This window comes from Malania oleifera, chromosome 2, assembly GCF_029873635.1.
Source record: "Malania oleifera isolate guangnan ecotype guangnan chromosome 2, ASM2987363v1, whole genome shotgun sequence".
In the NCBI taxonomy this organism is placed as follows: domain Eukaryota; kingdom Viridiplantae; phylum Streptophyta; class Magnoliopsida; order Santalales; family Ximeniaceae; genus Malania; species Malania oleifera.
Window position 1 is genome coordinate 4,270,377 of NC_080418.1, and position 21,745 is coordinate 4,292,121.

The following is a 21,745-nucleotide window of genomic DNA, read 5'->3' on the forward strand; positions in this document are numbered from 1 at the left end:
TCTTTAAAATTAAATATTAAATTTTTATTTGTATGGAATTTCGTTCAAATTTATATAAATATAAATTTAAAATTTGGGAGCCAAGAGAGAATTTTTCAAAATTTTTTAGTTTAGTTTTTATTTTATTTATTTATTAATTGCGTTTTAAGTACAACTAACTGCGATCGCGCGAATGTGAAGTGGACGCTATAGTTTTGTACCAAAATCCGAATAGATAGAGACCAGAATTGCCAGATAGGAAAAGCATGGGAGACGACGGCGCCGGCGGCGACGTAACTCCGTCCACCAACTCGACCATCACTGTAAGTGTCAAGTTCGGTGGAAGATCGATTCGAGTTTCTGTCTCTCCAAACTCTACAGTCATGGACCTCAAATCCCTTCTTCAACCCCTCACCGACGTCCTCCCTCGAGGCCAAAAACTCATCTTCAAAGGTTTTTGATTTTTTCTCCCTCAATCCCTCTAAAACTCACCAAGCGATAGACGCTTTGTTGATGTCTGTTCTGGTCACCCAGGGAAGCTTCTGGTGGACGCCATGACGCTGAGCTCATCGGAGGTGATGGATGGGGCTAAGATCATGCTCGTATCCTCTCAGGGTTTGCACCAAGGGGTATTAATGTAGTGTTATAGGATCCCCTTTCATTTCGTTCGACTCTTTTAGTCAGTTTTTCTTTTTCATTGTCAATTTTGCTTTGAATGATTCATTTAAGCATTTTCCTTTCTTTTCTCTTCCCAAGAACCCAGCAAGAAAATGGAGTTTAATTGATTAATTGTAGGTTTTTTTTTAGCAGAGTGATCACATTTACATTTTTTTGTCAATTATTATTGGAACCTTCAATTTAAGTATTTTATTTTATTTTCTCTAAACAGTAAAAGGTTTTGAATTGTGAGTATTTAATTGATTAATTGTAAATTTTCTTTGAGCAGAGCGGTCCCATTACAAAGGAAGCCTCAAACTTGCCCAATTTGTTGAGGACGGTTGATGCTAGACAAAAGACTAGGGAAAAAATTGAGGCTCCCATTGAAAAGACCCAGGCAGAACGGTGGAAGGCTACTGGAGTCATAGCACTGTCTGAGTGCAGCTTGAAGGTAGATAAGAAACTAGTCTTTGTAGTGTGTAGTTTTGCTTATTTCAAAATTTACTTTTCTTTGAATGCACACACCTGTTTAACCATGTTATGATCTTATATTTGGTGTTGCGGAATTAGTTGAATGGGCTGTTTCATGGTTTTAACAATTATCATATATTCAGAGATCCCATGCATTCTAATCTATTTTGTAAATAGCTTGATTGTCAATAGTGTTGTTAGGGTTGTCAGTATCAGGGTTAGGAGATTCTGTGATGTAGCCACCAAGGAAAATTTGGATGAAGAAACCAATTGCCCTTAATCACCCTCAATTCATATTTCAATTATGCCATAAACATTGTAACTGAAACGCTACTGTGCAAGCTTTTATTATTCAACCAATAAGAGCATGACAAATTTTAGCTAACTAAACCATCTTTCTAACTAACTAACTCGATCACCCAAATTTGAAGTATATTTAGTCCCTTGCCTAGAAGAAAAACCTCCAGCACTGAACCATTTTTTTTTTTAAATAAGAGAAATTACATTCATTAAAAGATAGACATAAGCAATAATACAATCTTTGGAGGACAATACTTGCTCAAGAGTGCTGCCCTCCAATCCCTTTCGATCTTTCTACTCTATCCTAAAGCAAGAATAAAGTAGTTTAGTGTTGAAGATTCTTGCATTTCTGTGTGTTTGCAAAGTCCAAAGAATTGAATAAACCAAACATTTCCATTAAGGTACCTCTTTTTGCTATTTTCAAACCCCAATACTGCACCAACAAGAATTTGGCAACACTTGGCGAGGCTACCCAGGTTTCACCAAAAATAGGGAACATGGTAGCTCATAGCTGTTGCACCACTTGACAATGTATAAAGAGATGCGCATTGGTTTCATAGATTCTAATCACATCACAAATATATCTATGCTGATAGCCTTACTAGGGTCCTTAACTGCAACAATTCACATTAGTTCTGTAAAGAGTCAAAGTCCAAATGAACACCCTAATCATAACAAGAGCCCTAGCCTTCCAAATGTAATTCTTTCAAGGAAAAGAAGAGGGGGTTTAAGGTTCCGATAAATATAAAAAGGAAGACAACAAGGAAACCAAAGAATCGCCTAACCAAACTGGGTACCTGTAGGCTATAGCCCTTCATTTCTCTGTCTTGGTGGATTCATTGAAATTCCTGACTTCATAGATTCCAATGTAAAGCCTCTTCCTCATGGTGAATTTCATTAATTTTCTCCTTGGAATCTGCCAGTGTCTCTTCAAAACCCAAAAAATTATCACACTTACATAACCATCTCTTCAAATGGAATGCACTTGCTACTTGTTTCTTAGAAGATTCATGAAGAAGTTTTCAAAGGGTTCCTTCCATTCATTTTAATTCTTGCAACTTGGTCCCCTCTGCCATCAAGATCCTATAGAAGAGCTTTGATACCACCGATGCAGCTACTAAGGAATGAAAGTTGCAGTTCTTTATTTCCCAGAAACTTGAGACAAATATAACAAGTTTCAAAAGCAACAGAGAACTTGGAATATGGATATAAGGAAGATGAAGAAAAAGGAATAAGGAGGAGTTAGAAACCTATTGCCATTTATTCCGTCTAGGCTCTGAAACTAACTAATACGATAGCTGTTATTCAATTAGAGCGCAATAATTGTCAACTAACTAAACCATATTTCTAACTAAGCGACTAACTTGGGCATGTACACCCAAATTTGAAGTATATCATCCTAAAAGATTGATGTGCGACAATTGACTCTCTAATTGATGAGCAACAATTGACTCTCTAAAATGTGGGGATTTAAGGAACATTTATATGTTTCTCTATAGTGTTTGATTTTCTTCAATAACAATTAGAGTTCTTTAGTTTTGTTTACTTTGCATGTTATTTTCCTTTATGAGGTGAAAATAAAATGATGCAATAAAAAACAGTCAATGCTAAAATTTTTGAACACGAGTAAGATGTCCAGTATTTTTGGTAATTGGAAGTAGTGGGCCATAACTAGTTCGTATTGATTTGAGGAAATAGAATAGGTGCCCAACACCTTACATTTGGACAGACAATGTGACACTCAGACCAAACAACGAACATCCTTACACACTCTTGTTCTTTCTTGTACACACAGCACACAAAATTTGTTGACACTCTTAGCACTCTCACTTATAAATCACTTCCACGCTGCCCACACACAGCACACACTCGCCATTCTTTCTTGTAAGCACAGCACACACAATTTATGCTGCTTACACTCTTGTTCTCTTCTTGCAAACAGCACACACAATTTCCTTGTGTTTGTCCGGCATTGAAGACTTGAGCTTCTTATATAGGTGCTGAAAGTGGTTGCCAACTGAGCAGAAATTTCTTGGCAGCTCTAGCTGGTGTTTCTAGATAGAAGTAGAGAGAATTTTGGAGAAGAAAGTTCTAGAGAGGGGCAGAGAATTATCTTAAGAAAGGAGAAGTTTTCTGGGAAGAGAGAAGGAGAAGCTTCTAGGAAGGAGAGAGGGGAGAACATTCTATAGAGGGAGAGAAATAATTTTGGAGAGAGAGAGAGAGAGCTTTCTAGAAGCTTCTAGAGAGAAGGATGCTTTCCAAACACTCCCCGTTAATGACTACTATCTCTCAATGTCATTCTAAAAGTCCTAACAAGTTTTTTGTATCCTCTGATCTTGACACCGCTGAGTCCTTTATTAGATTGGTATGCAGCGTTGCCTTCAGTATAATGCACTCTTTATATTTGTCAGTTGCTATATTAGCATTTTTGGGATTCACCTTTCGTTGTGTAGTTGGTTTGTGAAGTTGAGGTTTGAGAATCTTCTCCTCCCAACTCATCTAATTGACTTGATCAATCTTCTTCTATAGCCTTGGGTTAAATTCCTATCTGCCACGAACTCATAAATTTTTTCGGGGACTTAGTTGTAGATTCATCTTTGGTTTGACCTTCTAATGATTTACCTTCTTTAACTCTCTCTTGTCTTGGCTGAACATTGTCAATCTGTGTTTGCTCCTCTAGTTTTTCTTGCGACTTTTTTTAGATTTTTTTTTCTTGCTACTTTTCTTCGATTTCTTTGGTATTTGAAAGCAATATTGCCTTTGAAGACCACCATGATGATGTCTTGTCAAACACATTCCTGGAGAAATGACAGCGGTCAGTTGTGGGATCACAACATCTCCATCCTTTTCTTTGATTGTCATAGCCCACAAATATGCAGCGAATTGCCTTCTTGTTGAACTTGCTTCGTAAATTATCAGGCACAAATACATAGTATTCACAGTCAAATAGTTGAAAATGACTCACCGTGGGTTTGATGTTCCTCAACTTCTCGTAAGGTGAAGCAAATCCCAACTTCTCTTAAGGTAGTCTATTAAGCACGTGTGCTGCTTTCTGCATGCACTCAGCCCACAAACATGGTGGGACATTCTTTGGCATGTAGCATACGTCTACATATTTCTACAAGATGTCGATTCTTTCTTTCTAGTACTCCATTTTGCTGCGGTGTGTCTGGGCAAGTCAATTGTCGACATATATTACATTCTTGCTTCTTGCAGATAGTTTGAGAAATCTTTCAATGTGTACTCTCCCCCATTATTTGTGCATTGACATTGTATCATCCACCCTGCGTCTTTTTCCACCATCTTCTTGAATCCCTTAAATTTGTTTAATGCCTCTGTTTTTTCTTGCATTAGTCAACCCAGACGTACTTTGATAAGTCATCTATGACAGCTATCATGTATTGAAATTTGCTAAAGGACTGCTGTTTTACTTGCCCAAATACGTTTGAGTGAATTAGTTCAAGAGGCTCATTGGCTCTGATTTTTGAATCCTCATATGCTAGTTGGTGTGCTTTTCCTTACTAACATTTAGCGCACAAAATCTGTTCTTGTACATCTCCTAGAGGAGGCCTTCGAGCATAGTCTTCTTCATCATTATTTTAAGCTTGTGATAACTTACATGTCCAAGTTTTGCATGCCATAATTTTGTTGTCTCACCCCTTCTTGTCTTATCTTCGTATGCTTTGTTGAGCTAACATAATATAGATAGATGATACGACCCTAGAGTTTTACTGTAGAGAAATTGGGGAAATTGAAAGAAAGGAAAATAGTATGAGAAAATAGGGTTGATCACTTCGAGGGGATTTGCCTCCAAATTAGCCAAAGACTATGAATTATGTTATTTCTTGAATGGAAGAAGCTTCGTAGGGTTACATATATATAGGTAGGGAACTTTATTCCTATTAGAAATGTAAAATATCCCAATCCAAGTCCTTAATAGGTTCAATTCTAATTGATTTGGAATCCTAACACATAAATAAAAATCCCCACATTAAATTGAATCCCAATTAACTTGGGAATCATAACACATTAATTAGAAATCCTAGTTAAATTGGGAAACCTAACATTAAATTAGAAAATCCCAATGGATTTGAGAATCCTGACACATTTATTAAGAATCCCAATTGTTTTGGGAATCCCAATATCCCCACCTCCTTCAGATCAGCCTTGTCCTTAAAGCTAGCAGCAATAAACTTCGAAAATCTCTCTTCCAAGGATTGATAAGTTTCCCAAGTTGCATCTTCAGATGGTAAGTTAGACTAGTGAACTAAAATTTTCAGATGATAAGCAACAAGGCCTATACGTATCATGATCTTTTAAGGCCCATCGAACTGAGGAGACAACTTCATTGAAGAACGAATAGTCATAGATATTTGTCTATAGGGCTATAGCTTGAGAAATACCCAATCCCCCACTGAGAATTCTCTTTCACTATGGTGCTTATCAGCTTACTGTTTCATATGAGCTTGAGTTGCCACAAGATATTCCTTGAGGAGCTAAAGCACTTTGTCTCGATCATGTAACTCCTTGTCAACTTGATCAATTCTGGATGAACCAGCTAAATACCTAAAAAGAACAGGAGGAACTCGATTGTAAACAACCTTGAATGGAGTCAACTTGATGGAATAATGATAAGTGGTATTGTACCATCATTCGGCCCATGGAAGCTGTCACACCCATTCCTTCGGGTTGTCACTAGTAAAGCAACGAAGATAAGTCTCCAAGCACATCTTAACAACTTTTGTTAGCCCATCTAATTGTGGATGATATGCAAATCTCATATTCAATTGTGTTCCTTGCAAACGAAAAAGCTCTTATAAAAAATAGACTAAGGAATCCCACACAACTTGACAATATTCTCAACAAAAGCACGAGCAACACTTATAGTAGTATAAGGGTGAGTTATAACACAAAAATGAGCTTTTTGTTTGTTTGTGAAATGGTCCACAACAACAAACATAATTGATTTACTATGAGAGTCCCTCAATGAAGTCCATGGAGATATTAGTCCAAGCTTCTTCTGGAATAGGAAGAGGCTGGAGAAGGCCTGGACTCACCTCTGTCTCCTCTTTCTGTCATTGAAAAAAATCACATTCTCCCACAAACTTTTTGATTTCATCTTTCATTCCCTTCTAGTAAAATTTTTGAGAAATGTGCTTGTAGGTTCTAAGAAAACCAGAATGACTTGTAGTCGGTGATACATGTAATTATTGTAGTATGGTTTGCTTGTGGGCTGAATTATGCACTTATAAAATCCTCCCCTTATAAGTAAGTTTAAAGAGTCCCAAAAGCAAGGAGGGATTGAAGTTAGCTCATCTTGTAGCTTTTGGATAATACCTCTAGCCTTTAGATTTTGCTACCATTCCTTCCTGATTTGTTCAAGAGTAGTATATGCAGGTGCAAAAATAGGTACTAGTTCAACTTGTTCAAAGTCGTGAGAGTGCATTTGCCACACAATTCTTGGCCCTTTCTTGTTAATAATCTCAGTCATAGACCAACAACTTAGTGACCCACTTCCATCATTCTATGGAAGAGTTTTTTTACTCCAAAAAATTCTTTAGACTCCTGTGATCAATTTGAATTTGGAGATGTTGGCCAATCAAATACGCTCCACTTCGTAACTACATGCACAATGGCTGACATCTCTTTGTCATAAACAAACATGTTGATGTGGGATGAAGAAAGAGCCTTACTGGTAAAAGCAATGGGGCTTTTGTTTTGCATTAAAACTGCACCAATGCCAACTCTTGATGCATTAGATGCAATGATGAACGCCTTCTTGAAATCTAGCAAGGCAAGAACTGTGTGGCGGGCATTGCGTGCTTAAGCTTGGCTAAGGCTTGTTCAGCTTCCTCACTCTATTTGAATGCATCCTTTTTTAGAAGAGCAGTCAATGGAGCATAAATCTTTCCATAATCCTTGACAAACTAGTGGTAGTAACCAGTCAATCCCAAAAATCTTTGCAGCATTTTGATTGTTTGTGGAATAGGCCAATTTGCCATCACTTGTATTTTAGAAGGGTCAACTGAAACACCTTATTTGGAAACAATATGCCCAAGGTATTCCACATGCAGTTGATCAAAGCTGCTTTTAGATTTCTTGACAAAGAGATGATGCTCACGAAGAGTGGTGAGTAGAGTTCGCAAATGACATAAATGATCTTCAAAAGATGAGCTATGTATCAGGATGTCATAAAAAAAAAATAAAATTGAGAACAAACTTACGTAGGTAAGGTTGGAAAATTTTATTCATTAGACTTTGGAAGGTCGAAAGTGCATTCGTTAATCCAAAAGGCATAACCAAGAACTCGTTATGTCCATTGTGAGTTCTAAGTGCAGTCTTTTGAATGTCATCTTTGTGTACCCAAATATAGTAATAGCCTGATCTCAAGTCGAGTTTAATGAATTGCCGGGCACCTCCCAACTCATCTAACAGTTCATCCACAATAAGGATAGGATATTTGTCCTTCATAGTGTTTTTGTTCACTGCTCGATAATCAAAACACATCCACCAAGAGTTATTATCCTTCTTCACCAATAGGATAGGAGAAGAATATGGACTAGCACTTGGTTGAATTATGTCAACATCTAACATTTCTTTCACTATTTTTCTATTTATTCTTTTTGAAAATAAGGATAGTGATAAGGGAAAAAGTTAGTAAGGACACTACTTGGCAATAAAGGAATGCAATGATCATGTGTTTGCTGAGGCGGCAATCCTGTGGCTCCTGCAAATAGGTCAAAAAATTTTGAATTAAGAGATTCTAGCCAGAAGGGGGAGGGAGGTCATTATCAACCTCCTTTGGCTCCTCTGCTGGTTCAATCACCAAGAATCATCCCTTTTTGCAATGGTGCACTCTATGCCACTTTTCATCACAATGCTAGCATAATCCCTTTGTCGTTTTCTCTTAAAGTTCCTCTTGGGTCAATTGTTTGGCAGGATGATTGCCAGGAGCAGGTGGTGTGATGGTGCTATGGACATTCTGCTTGCTAATGATCTTGTTGGAGTGACGTCATTCTTCTCCCAACTTCTCTTCTTCTAACTATGCAAAGGAAATTGTAAAAGTCATAGTTTGGGCTGACGCACTTTGACCTAATGTCGAATGCCAAGTAGGAGACCTTCAATAAAAGTACTGATGAATTAGATTTTATTCCAATATTTAGTACTATTTGATAGCTGCTCAAAGCGTGTCTTGTACTCCAAGACAGTGCTAGTTTGGCGTATTTTGGCAAACTTTCCATCAATATTCTCATATCCAGTGGGCCTAAATCAAAGCCTAAATCAAATAGAAAATCTAGAAACAAATTTTGTCCATAAAGGCATTCCATAACGAGATTCAAAGCAGTCATACCATTGAATAGCATTGCCATCTAGACTAATAGAAGCAATCTCAACTTTAGATGCTTCTTGAGTGCAGTGAAAGCAAAAGGTTTTTTTTAGCCTTAGAAACCCACTTGGTAGGATCATCATTGGCCCATCGAGGAAATTCCACCTTATACGAGAAGGACCATGATTACGTTCTCCTTGGTAACCTCCTTCGCACATTTACGACTTCTCCCCTATGATTAGCTAACATAGAGGGACCATTTTTCTCTCTTTAATTTATGGGAAGATATGACGAATAGTTTAGAGAGCGATGCTTGGATCTCATCAAATTGAGACTTAAACTTATTGCTAAACCTTTAGCTTAGCTTTCATTTGGTACTCTGCTAAATTTTTTTTGGCCATTGCGTATGAGTGAAGATCAAGAATTCCAAGATCTTGCTTTTGTTGGTGGGTTGACGACATCTACTAGAACGTTGGCTCTGATACCAAATGATAAGACCCTAGGGTTTTATCGTAGAGAAATTGGAGAAATTGAATGAAAGAAAAAATAGTAAGAGAAAATAGGGTTGATCGCTTCAAGGGGATTTGCCTCCAAATTAGCCAAAGGCTATGAACTATGCTATTGCTTGAATGAAAAAAGCCCTATAGGGTTACATTTATAAGGTAGGGAACCTTACTTCTATTAAGAATGTCAAATATCCCAATCCAAGTCCTAAATGGACTCAATCCTAATTGAATTGGAAATCCTAACACATTATATAAAATTCTAACATTAAATAGAAAATCCTAATTGATTTGGGAATCCTAACACATTAATTAGAAATCCCAATTGATTTGGGAATCCTAACAATAGACTCCAGTATTTGCCCCTTCATGATTGGTGTACACATAGGCTGGAAACTCTAGTACACCTTGACATCGTTTGGGTCAAAGACCACGTAATTCCCTGAGGCATTGAGTTGTGGAACCGATAGAAATTTTTCTTCATTGTAGAAACGTGCAACACATTTTGCAGTTGCACTCATTGTGGGCTGAACCTTGGTGCTATCACTGTCTTGCCAATATGAGTTATTGGTAGTTTAGAGTTGTTGGCAGTAACCACGACTCACCCTCCTTTATATTCATAAATACTTTCTAAGTTCGCTTTGTTTATTGAAACATAAATAACTACTTTATAACTTACCGTAATGAGTGTTGATTCTTCTCCTAGTTCAATAATGCAAGAAGCTGCATGCTCTTCATTAGACTTGTCCTCCTTCATTACTGCAAAGGATGCTTTGAGGCCTCATTCTTCTTCATTGTCATTTTTACTCTGGATAGATGTCGCGACATTCCCTTCCGCTTGTTTGTACCAACAATCTCGAGTGAAGTGTCCTCTCTTCCCACAGTTATAACATTTTTGTTTTGCCACCAGTATTTCTTATCTTAATTTTCTTCTTTGTCATGGTTTTGTTGAGAGCTCCTCCTATTTAACCTTTTTTGCTGGTCTTCTTGCATCCTTTTTGATTTGACTTCTCCAGCGTGTGTTCAATAAGCTACTTCATCCCTTCTCTTATTAAAAGAGAGCCTTTCCCTCATCCTTTAGTGAGACTCCAGACATTTGTTTGCCCAAATCCTCCTAGTTAATATATTTTCCAACTCTGGTAGAGTTGGTTATTTGGCTCATCCATGAGTGGCTGTGATGAGGCTATTATATTCAGGCCTAAGGCCATGAATAATAATTCTTCTCATTCTTATCTCTGAAATTTATTTTCTGGGGGTCTAAATTTGAAATTTCTTTACAAATAGATATAAATTTTGTAAAATATGAACTTACCATCATATAGGAGCAAGATTGGTAGAAGATCATTCTCTAATTGTTGTGGCTTTGTATTATTGTTCTGGCAGAGCTGCTAGGGTGTCCCATGCATCCTTGGGCATTTTGTGTCCTTGATCTGTTGTAATAGCTCGTCTTCTACTGTTACCACTGGAACGTATATTGTTTTGCATGCTCACACTTTCCATTTCTTCATTTCTTCAGCATCGGTTGGTGTAGTCTGACTAGTACCAATGATCTCCCATAAGTCTTGTCTAAGCAGGTAAAACTGCATGCCAATGCTCCAATTTTTATAGTTGTTGTGGTTGAACTACTCTTTGTTGCTTGCCGAGGTTGCAATATCTGCCATCGTTACTTGGTGATGCCCAACACTTAACCAAGTAAGATTGGTCCCAAGCCAACTGAATTCACATTCTCAGATGGCGTACTAGTGGAATCTTCTCGTACCATGATCTTTGCAATGATCTTAGACCACTGGGTCTGATACCACTTGTTAGGGATTGGAAGTGGTGGAGCACAACAAAAGACTAACTCTTATGATTTGAGGAAATAAAATAGGTGCCCAGCACCTTCCGCTTGGACAGACAATGCAAGACTCACACCAAACAACACACACCCTTACAGACCCTAATATGCCTCACAAGTACAAGATGAAACTCAGCACTCTTAACCATTCTCACTTAATAGAGCACTTCCTTTTTGCCCACACATAGCACACACAATTTCCGTTGCTTACACTCTTGTTCTCTTCTTGCATACTGCACACACAATTTCCTTGTGCTTGTCCAACATTGGAGCCTTGAGCTCCTTATATAGGTGCTGAAAATGGTTGTTAGCTAAGCAGAAATTTCTAGGCAGTTCCAGCTGGTGTTTCTAGATAGAAATTGAGAGAATTCTAGAGAAGAAAGTTCTAGAGAGGGGCAGGAAATTATCTGAAGAAAGGAGAAGTTTCCTAGAAAGAGAGAAGGAGAAGCTTCGAGGAAGGAGAGAGGAAAAATCATTCTAGAGGGAGATTGAGATTCTGGTGAGAAAGAACTTTCTAGAAGCTTTTGGAGAGAGTGAGTCTGTGCTTTCTGAACATGGTATAACCAATTTTTTTTTTTCAATTAAAGAAACATATAATATGATTATGGGAATATATATACTTGTGCATATTGAACATGGTATAACTAATTTTTTCAATTAAAGAAACATATAATATGATTATAGGAATGTATATACTTGTGCATAATGAAAAATTGATTTTTATTTCTTGTTTTCTGTGTTTTAAGTCGAGGCAAGGGTTTCCTAATGTTCAAATGAAATATTATTTCCTGGAGCGTCCAATAATTCCTTTACTTATTTTGCACAAAAACTTAGTTTGGGGCCATGGGTGTTAAAAAATGTTTACATGCATGAAAGGTTTGGGGTAGCATTAGTTGAAGATAAGAATATGAACATGTAAAATGTTGACCAATAGATACATTAGTAAGAAAATTTGACTTGGTTGAGATGGAGAGCCTCAAAGGCAAAAGAAGACAAGGAATTTTTTTGGTTGAGGCAATTAAAAAATAATATGACTCTAGCAAGATCCAATTTAAGATGTTGTCCTAAATCAAGCTATATAGACGAAAGATTCTTGTAAGCCTCAAATAGTTTGCATAAAAGCTTAGTTGCTTTATGCAGGTGTTCTACTGGTAATCTAATTTTTTGTTCTTGTTAATTGATACTTGGAAGGCCATACCTGATGAAGTTTGGACTTGCGGAGCTTCTGCAAGAGTTCTTGATATCAGCAAGAATTATATTCGAGACGTGCCGAAAAAAATTAGCTGCTTGAGTTCTATTCAGGTAAAGTAAACTAATATTTCTATCTTGCTTGAAGAACTTCTATCCCTTATCATCCGCGTTAAAAAAATTAGCTGCTTTAGTTCTATTCAGGTAAAGTAAACTAATATTTCTATCTTGCTTGAAGAACTTCTATCCCTTATCCTCCACTTATTCTCAAAATTATTTGCAGAAGCTGCTCTTGAATTCAAATGACATATTGGATGAATCCATCAGCTGGGAAGGATTAACATTTCTGGAGTCTCTGACAATTCTATCACTGAATCAAAACCAGTAAGTTATGTGCTTTGCAGTCATTTTTTTTCTAGTGAATATTTCAACAGAACTTTGTAATAGAAACTTGAGTGCACAAGTCGCAACCATATGTGAGCTACTTTATCAGTAGGGGTATCTGAAGAAAGAGAGAGAGAGAGGGAGAGAGGGAGGGAGGGAGGGAAGACTTTAACCTGATATGAGTTCATTCGTTGATACATTTCATCCAAAATAGTCACAGATATTCTACACAAGGCAATGAAGGCATACATTATTTTTTATCCCTTCTAGAAGGCAAACCTTATCACAATAGGTTATGGGTTTACAGAACTTCAATAATGTTTCTGAAGTTAAGGATTAGGGACTTATCTTTTGAATTTCAACCCTGAACTAACATCTTGTATCACAAGTTATTTTCCAACAAAGGACACTGATCTATAAACCTAATTGAACCCAGTTTTCCTACTGATCCGTGATCACGAGCCACCAGACAAGACTTCAGTTATTATCAACTGAAGATCTTTGGTTCTTGTGCCAATTGCAACCCTGAACTGACCATCATAACAGTTACATATCGTGATCCAGTTGAATGTTGATAATGTTTAGATTCCCCCACAACATCCATTGTCCAAGGCTATGAAATATGAATTAATTACAGGTGGATTGCATTTAAACCATTGTTCTATTAAGTTTCTGTTTTCACGAGAGCTGTGAGACATTAGCCTCTCAAAATCTGCCTTGAGGTGAGGCAATAAAAAAAATGTGAGGATCAACTTATGTCTTCATGGATGACATAATTTATGGCATAAGAAAGGTATAGTACATATTTAGCAGAGGGAAGAAAAAGAAAATAATCACATTCCTTTTTTTTAGAAGGGAGTGTAAAGCACAAGGGATGGGGTCAATCCCAGGACTTTGGGGAAACAGCAGTGCTAGTGTTTGGATGCCCGAAATTGGGATAACCTTATTCCTGAAAATGAATACTGACTGTATAAACTTGTTTTTTTATTACTCTCAAGACACATGAATATTTCATTAACATTCATTCTGCTATATTTCATGCATATTATTCTTTGTTTATAGAAGCACTGTGAGGATCAGCCCAGTACTTGCTGCAGTGAAAAAAAACTTGTGATGTAAAGCAGGAAGCTGGCTGTTGGATGTTTCAATTTTACCCTCTTTGGAGGCTTATTCCAAACACAGTGTCAAGGGCTTGTTGGGTCCTAAAACCTAATGTCTTGGTTTAATTAATTAGTGAGACCTGTGTTTTTATGGGGTTTTGTTTGTAGATAGTTGTGTTTTAGGGGTTGTTTTGAAATTTTCCAGGTAAAATACACTCTCTGTCACTAAACTTTTAACTAAAAATCCTGATGCCACTAAACTTTAATTTTGTCCACTTAGGTCACCCAACTACAATTTAGCTGCAGAATCCCTCTTTTAATCCACTTTAAATGAGTCTCCATCACGTATGCTGAGCTGAATCACATTTTGGCTTCTGTAACGGAGTGGGTCCACGCTAACACACACCATGTGATTTCCCTTCAATTAGAAGCCATGTATGCACATGCTTCAACTACCACCATTTTCCTCTCTGACAAAGAAGAAGAAGACAAACCAGACAAGGGAGCACCTTTGCGAAAATTTTCTGTGATGGGTTTTCACTAGAGGTTTAAACTTAGAATTGAAAAATGAGGAAAAGAAATAAAAATATGAGATTTATTTGCAAAATTAGAGTTAACGAAGTTAAGTTTGCATTAAAAAAGATGAAAAGTGGAAAAGATATAGGAGTGGATGACATCCCAATTAAAGTTTGGAAATGCTTAGGTGATAATGAAATTATATGGTTAACTAATTTATTTAACACAATTATAAAAAACTAAGAAAATGCCAGATAAATGGAGGAAAAACACTTTAATACCTAAAAACAAAAATAAAGGAGATATTCAAAATTGTAATAACTATCATGGAATTAAACTTATGAGTCATACGATGAAACTGTGGGAAAGGTAGTTGAACAAAGATTAAGACTAGAAACAAAGGTCGCAAAAACTCAATTTGGTTTTATGCCTGGGAGATCTACCACAGAAGTTATATATCTTTTAAGAAGATTAATGGAAAAGTTTAGGAAAAAGAAGAGAGACTTGCATATGGTATTTATTGACTTAGAGAAAGCATATGATAGGGTACCTAGGGAAGTTTTATGGTGAGTTTTAGAAAAAAAGGGTGTATGTAGTAGGTATACTGATATCATGAAGGATATGTATGATGGAGTAATGACTAGTGTAAGGACTATAGATGGAGAAACTAGAGAATTTCCAATCACCATATGTGTATGCCAAGGATTTGCTTTGAGCCCTTATTTTTTGCTTTAATGATGGACCAACTGACTAAGAGCATGTTGTTTGCAAATGATATTGTATTGATTGATGAAACTAGGGGTGGAGTAGAGGTTGAGTTAGAATTATGGAGAGAAGATTTGGAATCTGAAGGCTTTAGGATAAGCAGAAATAAAACAGAATATATGAAATGTAATTTCAGTAATGGTAGGAGGAATATTGGAGATAAAGTTAAACTTGATGATGAAGAAATAAATAACACTTGTAGATTTCGATACCTTGGATCTATTATGCAAGATGAAAGAGAAATTGAAGATGATAAAGTGCATAGAGTTAAAGCAGGTTGGGTAAAATGGAGAAGTGCTTCAAGTGTGCTTTGTGATCGTAGAATACCCTTAAAATTAAAAGGGAAGTTTATAGGACAGCTGTACGACCAGGTATGTTATATGGGTCATAATGTTGGGCGATGAAGAAACAAAATATCCAGAAAGTAAAAGTTGCCGAGATGAGAGTGCATAGATGGATAAGTGGTATAACACTGAAAGATAAATTAAGGAATGAACATATTTGCGGTAAGTTAGGGTGTAGCTCATATAGAAGATAAGATAAGGGAGGGACGACTTAGATGGTTTGGACACTTGCAACATAGGCCACATAGTGCGCCAGTGAAGAAGGGGTAGAGGTAGACCTAAAATAACTTAGAATGAGATAGTGAGTAAGGATTTAATAGCCCTGATAATGGTCCATGATTGCATAAATTGACGAAAAATGATTCATATAACCAGCCCCACGTAGTGGGACTGAAGGCTTGGTTTTGTTATTGTTGTTGTGTTTCCACCAGAGGTTGAGGTGTGGGAAGTTTGAAGGAGGAGATTGGACCAGCTGAAGATCGTGCTACAATATGATATTGGTTCGGGCCTCCCTATCTCCGAATGTAAACATACTTGTTTGCCACCAAAGGAAACTCTGGCGACTCTCTCACACCTTCGTTGTCATCGTCACCTTTAGGCATGTCAGGTTCCAAACAATCGGTTGGGTTGTTTACCATGACGCAAGGGGGCAGTTCCACCACGTTATGGTGGGCAAAAGAGGCAAGGTGCTTGAGCACCGGCACCCTCGGGAGGCCACAGCTGCTGCTTGCTTCTCAGAAGAATTGAGGTGTGGCGGTTCCTGTCGTCATGGGGAACTCCGGTGGAGCATCATCTTCTCTATGTAGACTAATTCCTATGTGATAATCCGAGGAACGACATATTAATTGTTCCTTTAATTCCACTAGAGCATTCCTTTGTACAGGTGGTAGGCATTACAAATTCAGGTGCTTACCTTGAAGGTTCCTCAAACGTGATACCATTTGCATCCCCTGCTTGCTCAGTCTTCGTTCAGAATCCACCGTCTCCCATGGAGAAGATTGGCGGCCACTTTCAACCAGTTCACTCTGGCTGGCTTCCACCGACGTCAAGATCAACCCAATTGTTTGGTTTAATTACTTCTCCAATCCCATGGATGTGTAGTGATGTGTGAAAGATATGTGCAAGATTAGGTATGTGTTGAGGATCCAATCCATGCAGGATTTCAAATTGCGGGAGTGGTTTGAGGGCAGAGATTTCAAGTTTGTTGGACCTTCATTGCCGATTGATCAAGCTGGTAATGTGCTGATGGCGGAATTCTGCTGCACACGGTGAGCACCATACGGCATTACCACAGGGGCTGCTTCATGGTGAAGGTTGTCAATCTTGATTTCCAAGTTATGGGCATTGATGCTCTCCGCGTGGTTGATTGGTCGACATTTGCCATATCTCTGGAAACGAATCCAAAGGCTACTCTAATGATGTTTGGCCGGTGAGTTTTTGCTGTCAAATTTGTCATTCATGTTTGTTCTGAGGAGTGATGGTCGTAGAGGATGGCAAACTTGTTTGCTTGCTTTTGCAGGTATGAATAGGCACGTGCGTTGAGGCGCATGCATACATGTGCCACTAATTGGAGGGAAATGAATAAGCATGTGCCAGGGTGGAACACAGGTTGCCGCAGAGGCCAAAAATGAGCTCCAGCTCAGCATATGTGACAGAGAGTCATTTAAAGTGGACGGAAATGGGGATTCCACCACAAAGTTATAGTTAGGTGACTTTACCGCACAAAATTAAAGTTGAGTGGTATCGGGATTTTTAGTTAAAAGTTCAGTGACCACAATTGTATTTTACCCATAATTTTCTTGTTTTTAATCTTCCCTATAAATTAGAATGTTGTACTACACAAACAGGTCAGTTACCAGCCAAACAGACCCCCTCCCCCAAAAGAAAAAAAAAAATAGAACTGTTTTTTTCTTCTTTCCTTTCTCTCTTCTTCCCTCTCGGCTTGATTTTACATCAATTTGATACCAGAGTATCTTGATTCCCTCTGCAATCCTCTTCAAACTTCTTCTCTTTCCTTCCACTTTGATTCCTTTCTCTTCTTGTGAGCATCAAACTCACATTCCACCTACCAATCCTGCAAGTTGTTATCTCTCTTGCTCTCTCCTCTTGCAAATTTTTATACTTTTTCCAACTAATCAGTGGTATTGCAACCCCATTTTTGTTTCATTATCCTCTGGTTACAATCAGATGATACTGCCACTGGCAGTGAAATTAGAGCCCACCAATTGGCTTGGACCCTGCATTCCCATCACTAGAAAACATCTGAAGCATCATTGCATGCTGCCAGAAATTGAATTTCCACCTGCTACTGCCGCTTCAACTAACCATCTTTTCCGGATTTCTCGTACCTAGCTATTGCCACCATCATGTTTACCACTCTCTGTTTTGATGGTGATTGAAAAATTGTCACTGGAAACCACTGCAGAGTTTCACATGCTGCTCACGGAGGGAAAAACACCTGAGACTGGTTGACCCAAGTCCATGTAAGTATTCAACCCAGAATCAGATCCGACAGAAATGCAGGTGCACGGTCTTCCTCTTTATTGTGAGGTCCAACTCCAAAAAAGAAAAATAAAAAAACTAGCCCTCATCTCCTTATTAATTACTATTTCTTTCAGCCAGGTCCATTCAGTTCTCTTTTACTGTGACCCAGCTCCAGCCCTGTTGGGTATAGCACTGCACTACTACATTAGCTGCGCCCTTGGACATTTCATCATCCACGTATCAGATCTGCTGCACAATCATCATGCCTAGCAGCACTCTTACCCTGAGCTGTCTGACCCAACATGCCTGATTTGGATCCAGGGTCCAATTTCACTTCCTTTAGGCTTTCTTGCTCCCTGGTTTAGCCTAAAAAAAAGAGCAAACAGCAGCAGCAAGGGATGAAAAAAATAAAAGGAAGTTCAGCAACTTGGTGACTAATGCAGAGTTTTCTTCGAAGGTTGAACAATTGTCCAGTAGAGTTCTGACTGTTGAGAATGTTTTGGAAAGCATTGCTAATACTTTGAATGAGATTACATTTGCAGCCTGGGTAAGAGGCTGGTTGAATTTCTCACCAGACGCAAAAGTCGTATGATCGCTGTAGTTCTCCACTTTTGAAATGCATTATGGTCAAAAGACTCAAAGTGATAATGTAAATAGGGGAGTTAAATTAGAGATTTTAGATTTTAACAGATGTGGTCCTCTTAATGAGTGATGATTGAGTTTGTTCTTTGCAGAAATATTTTTTGGTGATATGACATGAATGGAGTGCAAACAGTTGTATTTAGTTGATTCCTTGATGATTTCCATAACTTGACGGAGTCGAGCTCTTTTTGTTGGGTGAGGATTTATTTGGGTTGGGAAGTGGGTAATTGGATGGATCATTTTTGACCCAATTTGGAGACCAACTTTGAATAATAGGATCTTGTTGGGTCCTAAATCCAAATATGTTTAGTTAATTAGCGATTATTATGTGTGTTTAGTTCACTTTATAGTTGGCTTTTGTTTATGTGGGGTCTATTTTTGTTTCTTGTATCTTTAGGGGTTTATTATTATTATTATTATTTTTTGTAATCTAGGCTTCTTTATAAACAGGGTGTGAAAACCTTTTAAGCCTGTTTTTTGGATTTGAATTTGAAATTTCCCTCTCCCTTCTCTCTCCTTGTTGGAGCTCTAACTGCTGTTCTACATCAAGGTGTCTTAGGGGTTGGTTTGCAATGTTCTTGGTTTTAGCCTCTCCTATAAATTAGAATGTTGCTGTGGAACAGGTTTATTTGAAATTTGGATTAACCACGAGGTATTTGCGCCATATTTGGCTTCCTCTCTTTCCCCGTTTCTTCCCTTCTTGATTCTTGATCACCTTGTCTTGGACATTGCATAGTAAAAGTAAGTGTTCAATTCTGTAATATCTTTACTGGGTCTTATGTGCAGTATTCTCTATCCATGTTGGCTGCTCCATATCTTTTTTGTTGTGAGAGCGAGAGAGAGAGAACCAAGAAGAAAAGAAAAAAACTAGCATATACATTATCCACTTAAAACGGTTTAAGTCATATTGCCTGATACAACACTTGGGACTCTCTAGGTTTTATATTATGTTGCATCAAGTAATTACCATGCATTCTAACTAAAAAAAACTAATTACTTGCATTATGTGGGATTTATCCAGTTTGACAACGCTTCCTTCTTCATTGGGTCCTCTGACTTCTCTGTGCCAACTTCATGTTGCAAACAACCTGTTGAAGCATCTTCCCGCTGAAATAGGACTTTTGACTCAGCTTCAAGTATTGAAAGCCAACAATAACAGGTAATGTGTGATACTGTTCTATCTTGATTTTGTTAGTGGTCATTTCTTCGAGGCCAATTAGGTTTCTTGCCTTGTTTCATTTTCCTGTGCTCGCATTTTTTTTTTTATATTACCTGACTTTCTAGTTTCTGAGGTCCTAGTTTTTACATTTTTTTTGGTGACGTAACTTTTTATGTTTGAACATGGGTGTACTAATTATTGCAGGTTTGTACTTTTGTGTTTTCTTTGAGGCATTTTTGCCTGAGTTTGGGAGTTTGATTGGACTATAACACAGGACTAGCTGACATTTCTTTTTGCTCTGGTGCAGGCTAAGCACCATTCCTACATCTATAGGGAGCTGTAGTTCTCTTACCGAAGTAGGTTTAATGTCGTTTTTTCATGTGTTGAAAATTTATTATTTCAAAATATGAAACTATTGATCCTGAATTTGCTCTGCAAATTGGTGGGTTGGCTCTTTGTCAAAACAATTTTAAAAAATAGAAGTTTGGTAACATGCTTGGGCTTGTTTGATGCCATACAGGTCGATCTTTCATCAAATCTATTGAAAGAGTTGCCAGAGACGTTTGGTAATTTGCACAATTTGAAGGTTCTCTGCTTCCTACCTGAAGAATTGTTTTCCATTTTTTTTTCCTTCTGCCTTTTCTTTGGTTAAGTTCTCCAATTTAATTTAATATTGTATATCAAGTGTATACACTTTCTTTTCCCTGGTAATGTGCAGATTTTGCATCTCAGTAACAATGGGTTAATTTCCCTTCCTCCTACTTTATTCAAGCAGTGCACTGAGCTTTCAACTCTCAATCTCCACTGCACAGAGATCACAATGGATCTCCTCCGTCAGGTATCTAATTTTTTCCTTGCATCTAAAAGTAGGTCTCCTTGTAGTTATTTGAACATATAACAATGAGATTCACCTGATAGATTGAAGGATGGGAAGATTTCGATCAGCGCCGCCGCTTGAAACATCAGAAGCAATTGGATTTCCGAGTTGGGGGTTCTGCAGAATTTGATGAAGGTGCTGACAAACGACATTAGCTCATGTTCAAGTTACAAATGCCATTTTGTACAAATTGTTGATGCAAGCCTTCTTTTTTCTGGAGGTCAAGGATGTGGGAGTTTTTCAGTTTTCCAAGTGTAGTTAATCATGTTTGATTAAAAAGAGATGAGCAGGGTGTACTGAGGTTGAATATTGTAGTTTTGTTGTAGCATTTACCCATTCTCATATCAAATTCCTCATTGAATTTAGTCTATACTCTGTTTGGGAACCCATATGTAGGCCTGCGGAATTGAATTTTGAAGGCCCTAATACAGATGCACAGTTTGGGTTCAATTTTACGAAGTACATGGTGTTTCAAATTCAATCTCATTGAGAGGTTCTTGTTTATTCCTCATTACCCACCCTACCCCCACACCCCCACCCCCCCCCCCCCCCCCCCCCCCCCACACACACACACACAAATTTAGAGTTCCTTCTTGAGAAACAAGAGCTTCCAAGCAAAACTGTGCAGCTCTGTTTCCTCTTAAATAATTTTCATACATAATTTTAGTATACTGCAAGAAAACAAACCAGGATCCTGAACAGGTCATTTGAGCTGCTCAAATTTCTGTTCCAGTGACAAATTTCAAAATTTATGGTGGTAGGTGATCTTTTTATTATTTGCCTATGTATTTATTTAGTTGGACGGATTTGGAAAAAGAGGCATGATGAATATGTTTTGGGCAGAAGCTACTTTTGCAGAGAGCTATACAAAGAGCCATTGTATTAAAAAGAAATTGTTCCATTCCAGTGCTCTCATGGGGAAGTTTTGGTTGAGGTTTGTCCTCAGTACAACTACCAAAGTTTAAGCACTTAAAAATTTTTACTCAATATTTATTGCACTGAAATTGAATGAATTAAAAGTAAATGAAATTAAAAAAATGGTATTCCTCTGTTTCTAGATAGCCTAACCAATCAAACTTTTGATTCTAAGATATATTTTTTTCTTTAAAAATAATGAGAAGAAAAAACTATTCTTTATAAATTCAAAGATTTAACTTTGGGACCATGTTTGCCTTGTGATAATCAATCAAATGAGAATGTCTTGGATTAGCT

General features: G+C 37.7%; 1 protein-coding gene across 2 annotated transcripts; it reads left to right on the forward strand.

The window, feature by feature from the left end:
• The first annotated feature begins 156 nt into the window (after window positions 1–156).
• On the forward strand, window positions 157–20,992 carry LOC131148548 (LRR repeats and ubiquitin-like domain-containing protein At2g30105). Of its 2 annotated transcripts, none has more exons than XM_058098318.1 (10): window positions 157–432; window positions 514–608; window positions 926–1,087; window positions 12,266–12,376; window positions 12,546–12,646; window positions 19,519–19,656; window positions 19,964–20,012; window positions 20,177–20,242; window positions 20,375–20,494; window positions 20,575–20,992. In XM_058098318.1, the coding sequence occupies exons 1-10, from the start codon at window positions 246–248 to the stop codon at window positions 20,686–20,688; spliced, it is 1,143 nt and encodes a 380-aa protein (XP_057954301.1). In that variant the 5' UTR covers window positions 157–245; the 3' UTR covers window positions 20,689–20,992. The 2 variants fall into 2 exon arrangements, with proteins under 2 accessions (XP_057954301.1, XP_057954302.1); XM_058098319.1 differs by having other exon boundaries at window positions 175–432; window positions 20,432–20,494.
• The last annotated feature ends 753 nt before the right edge of the window (window positions 20,993–21,745 follow it).

What these genes read in the sequence shown, in the direction of transcription:
- LOC131148548 (XM_058098318.1), top strand. Translation starts at nt 246, where the DNA reads ATGGGAGACGACGGCGCCGGCGGCGACGTAACTCCGTCCACCAACTCG. An exon ending in GCTGCTTGAGTTCTATTCAG is followed by an intron (nt 12,377 to 12,545) that starts GTAAAGTAAACT and finishes AATTATTTGCAG; the next exon opens with AAGCTGCTCTTGAATTCAAA. An exon ending in CAATGGATCTCCTCCGTCAG is followed by an intron (nt 20,495 to 20,574) that starts GTATCTAATTTT and finishes TTCACCTGATAG; the next exon opens with ATTGAAGGATGGGAAGATTT.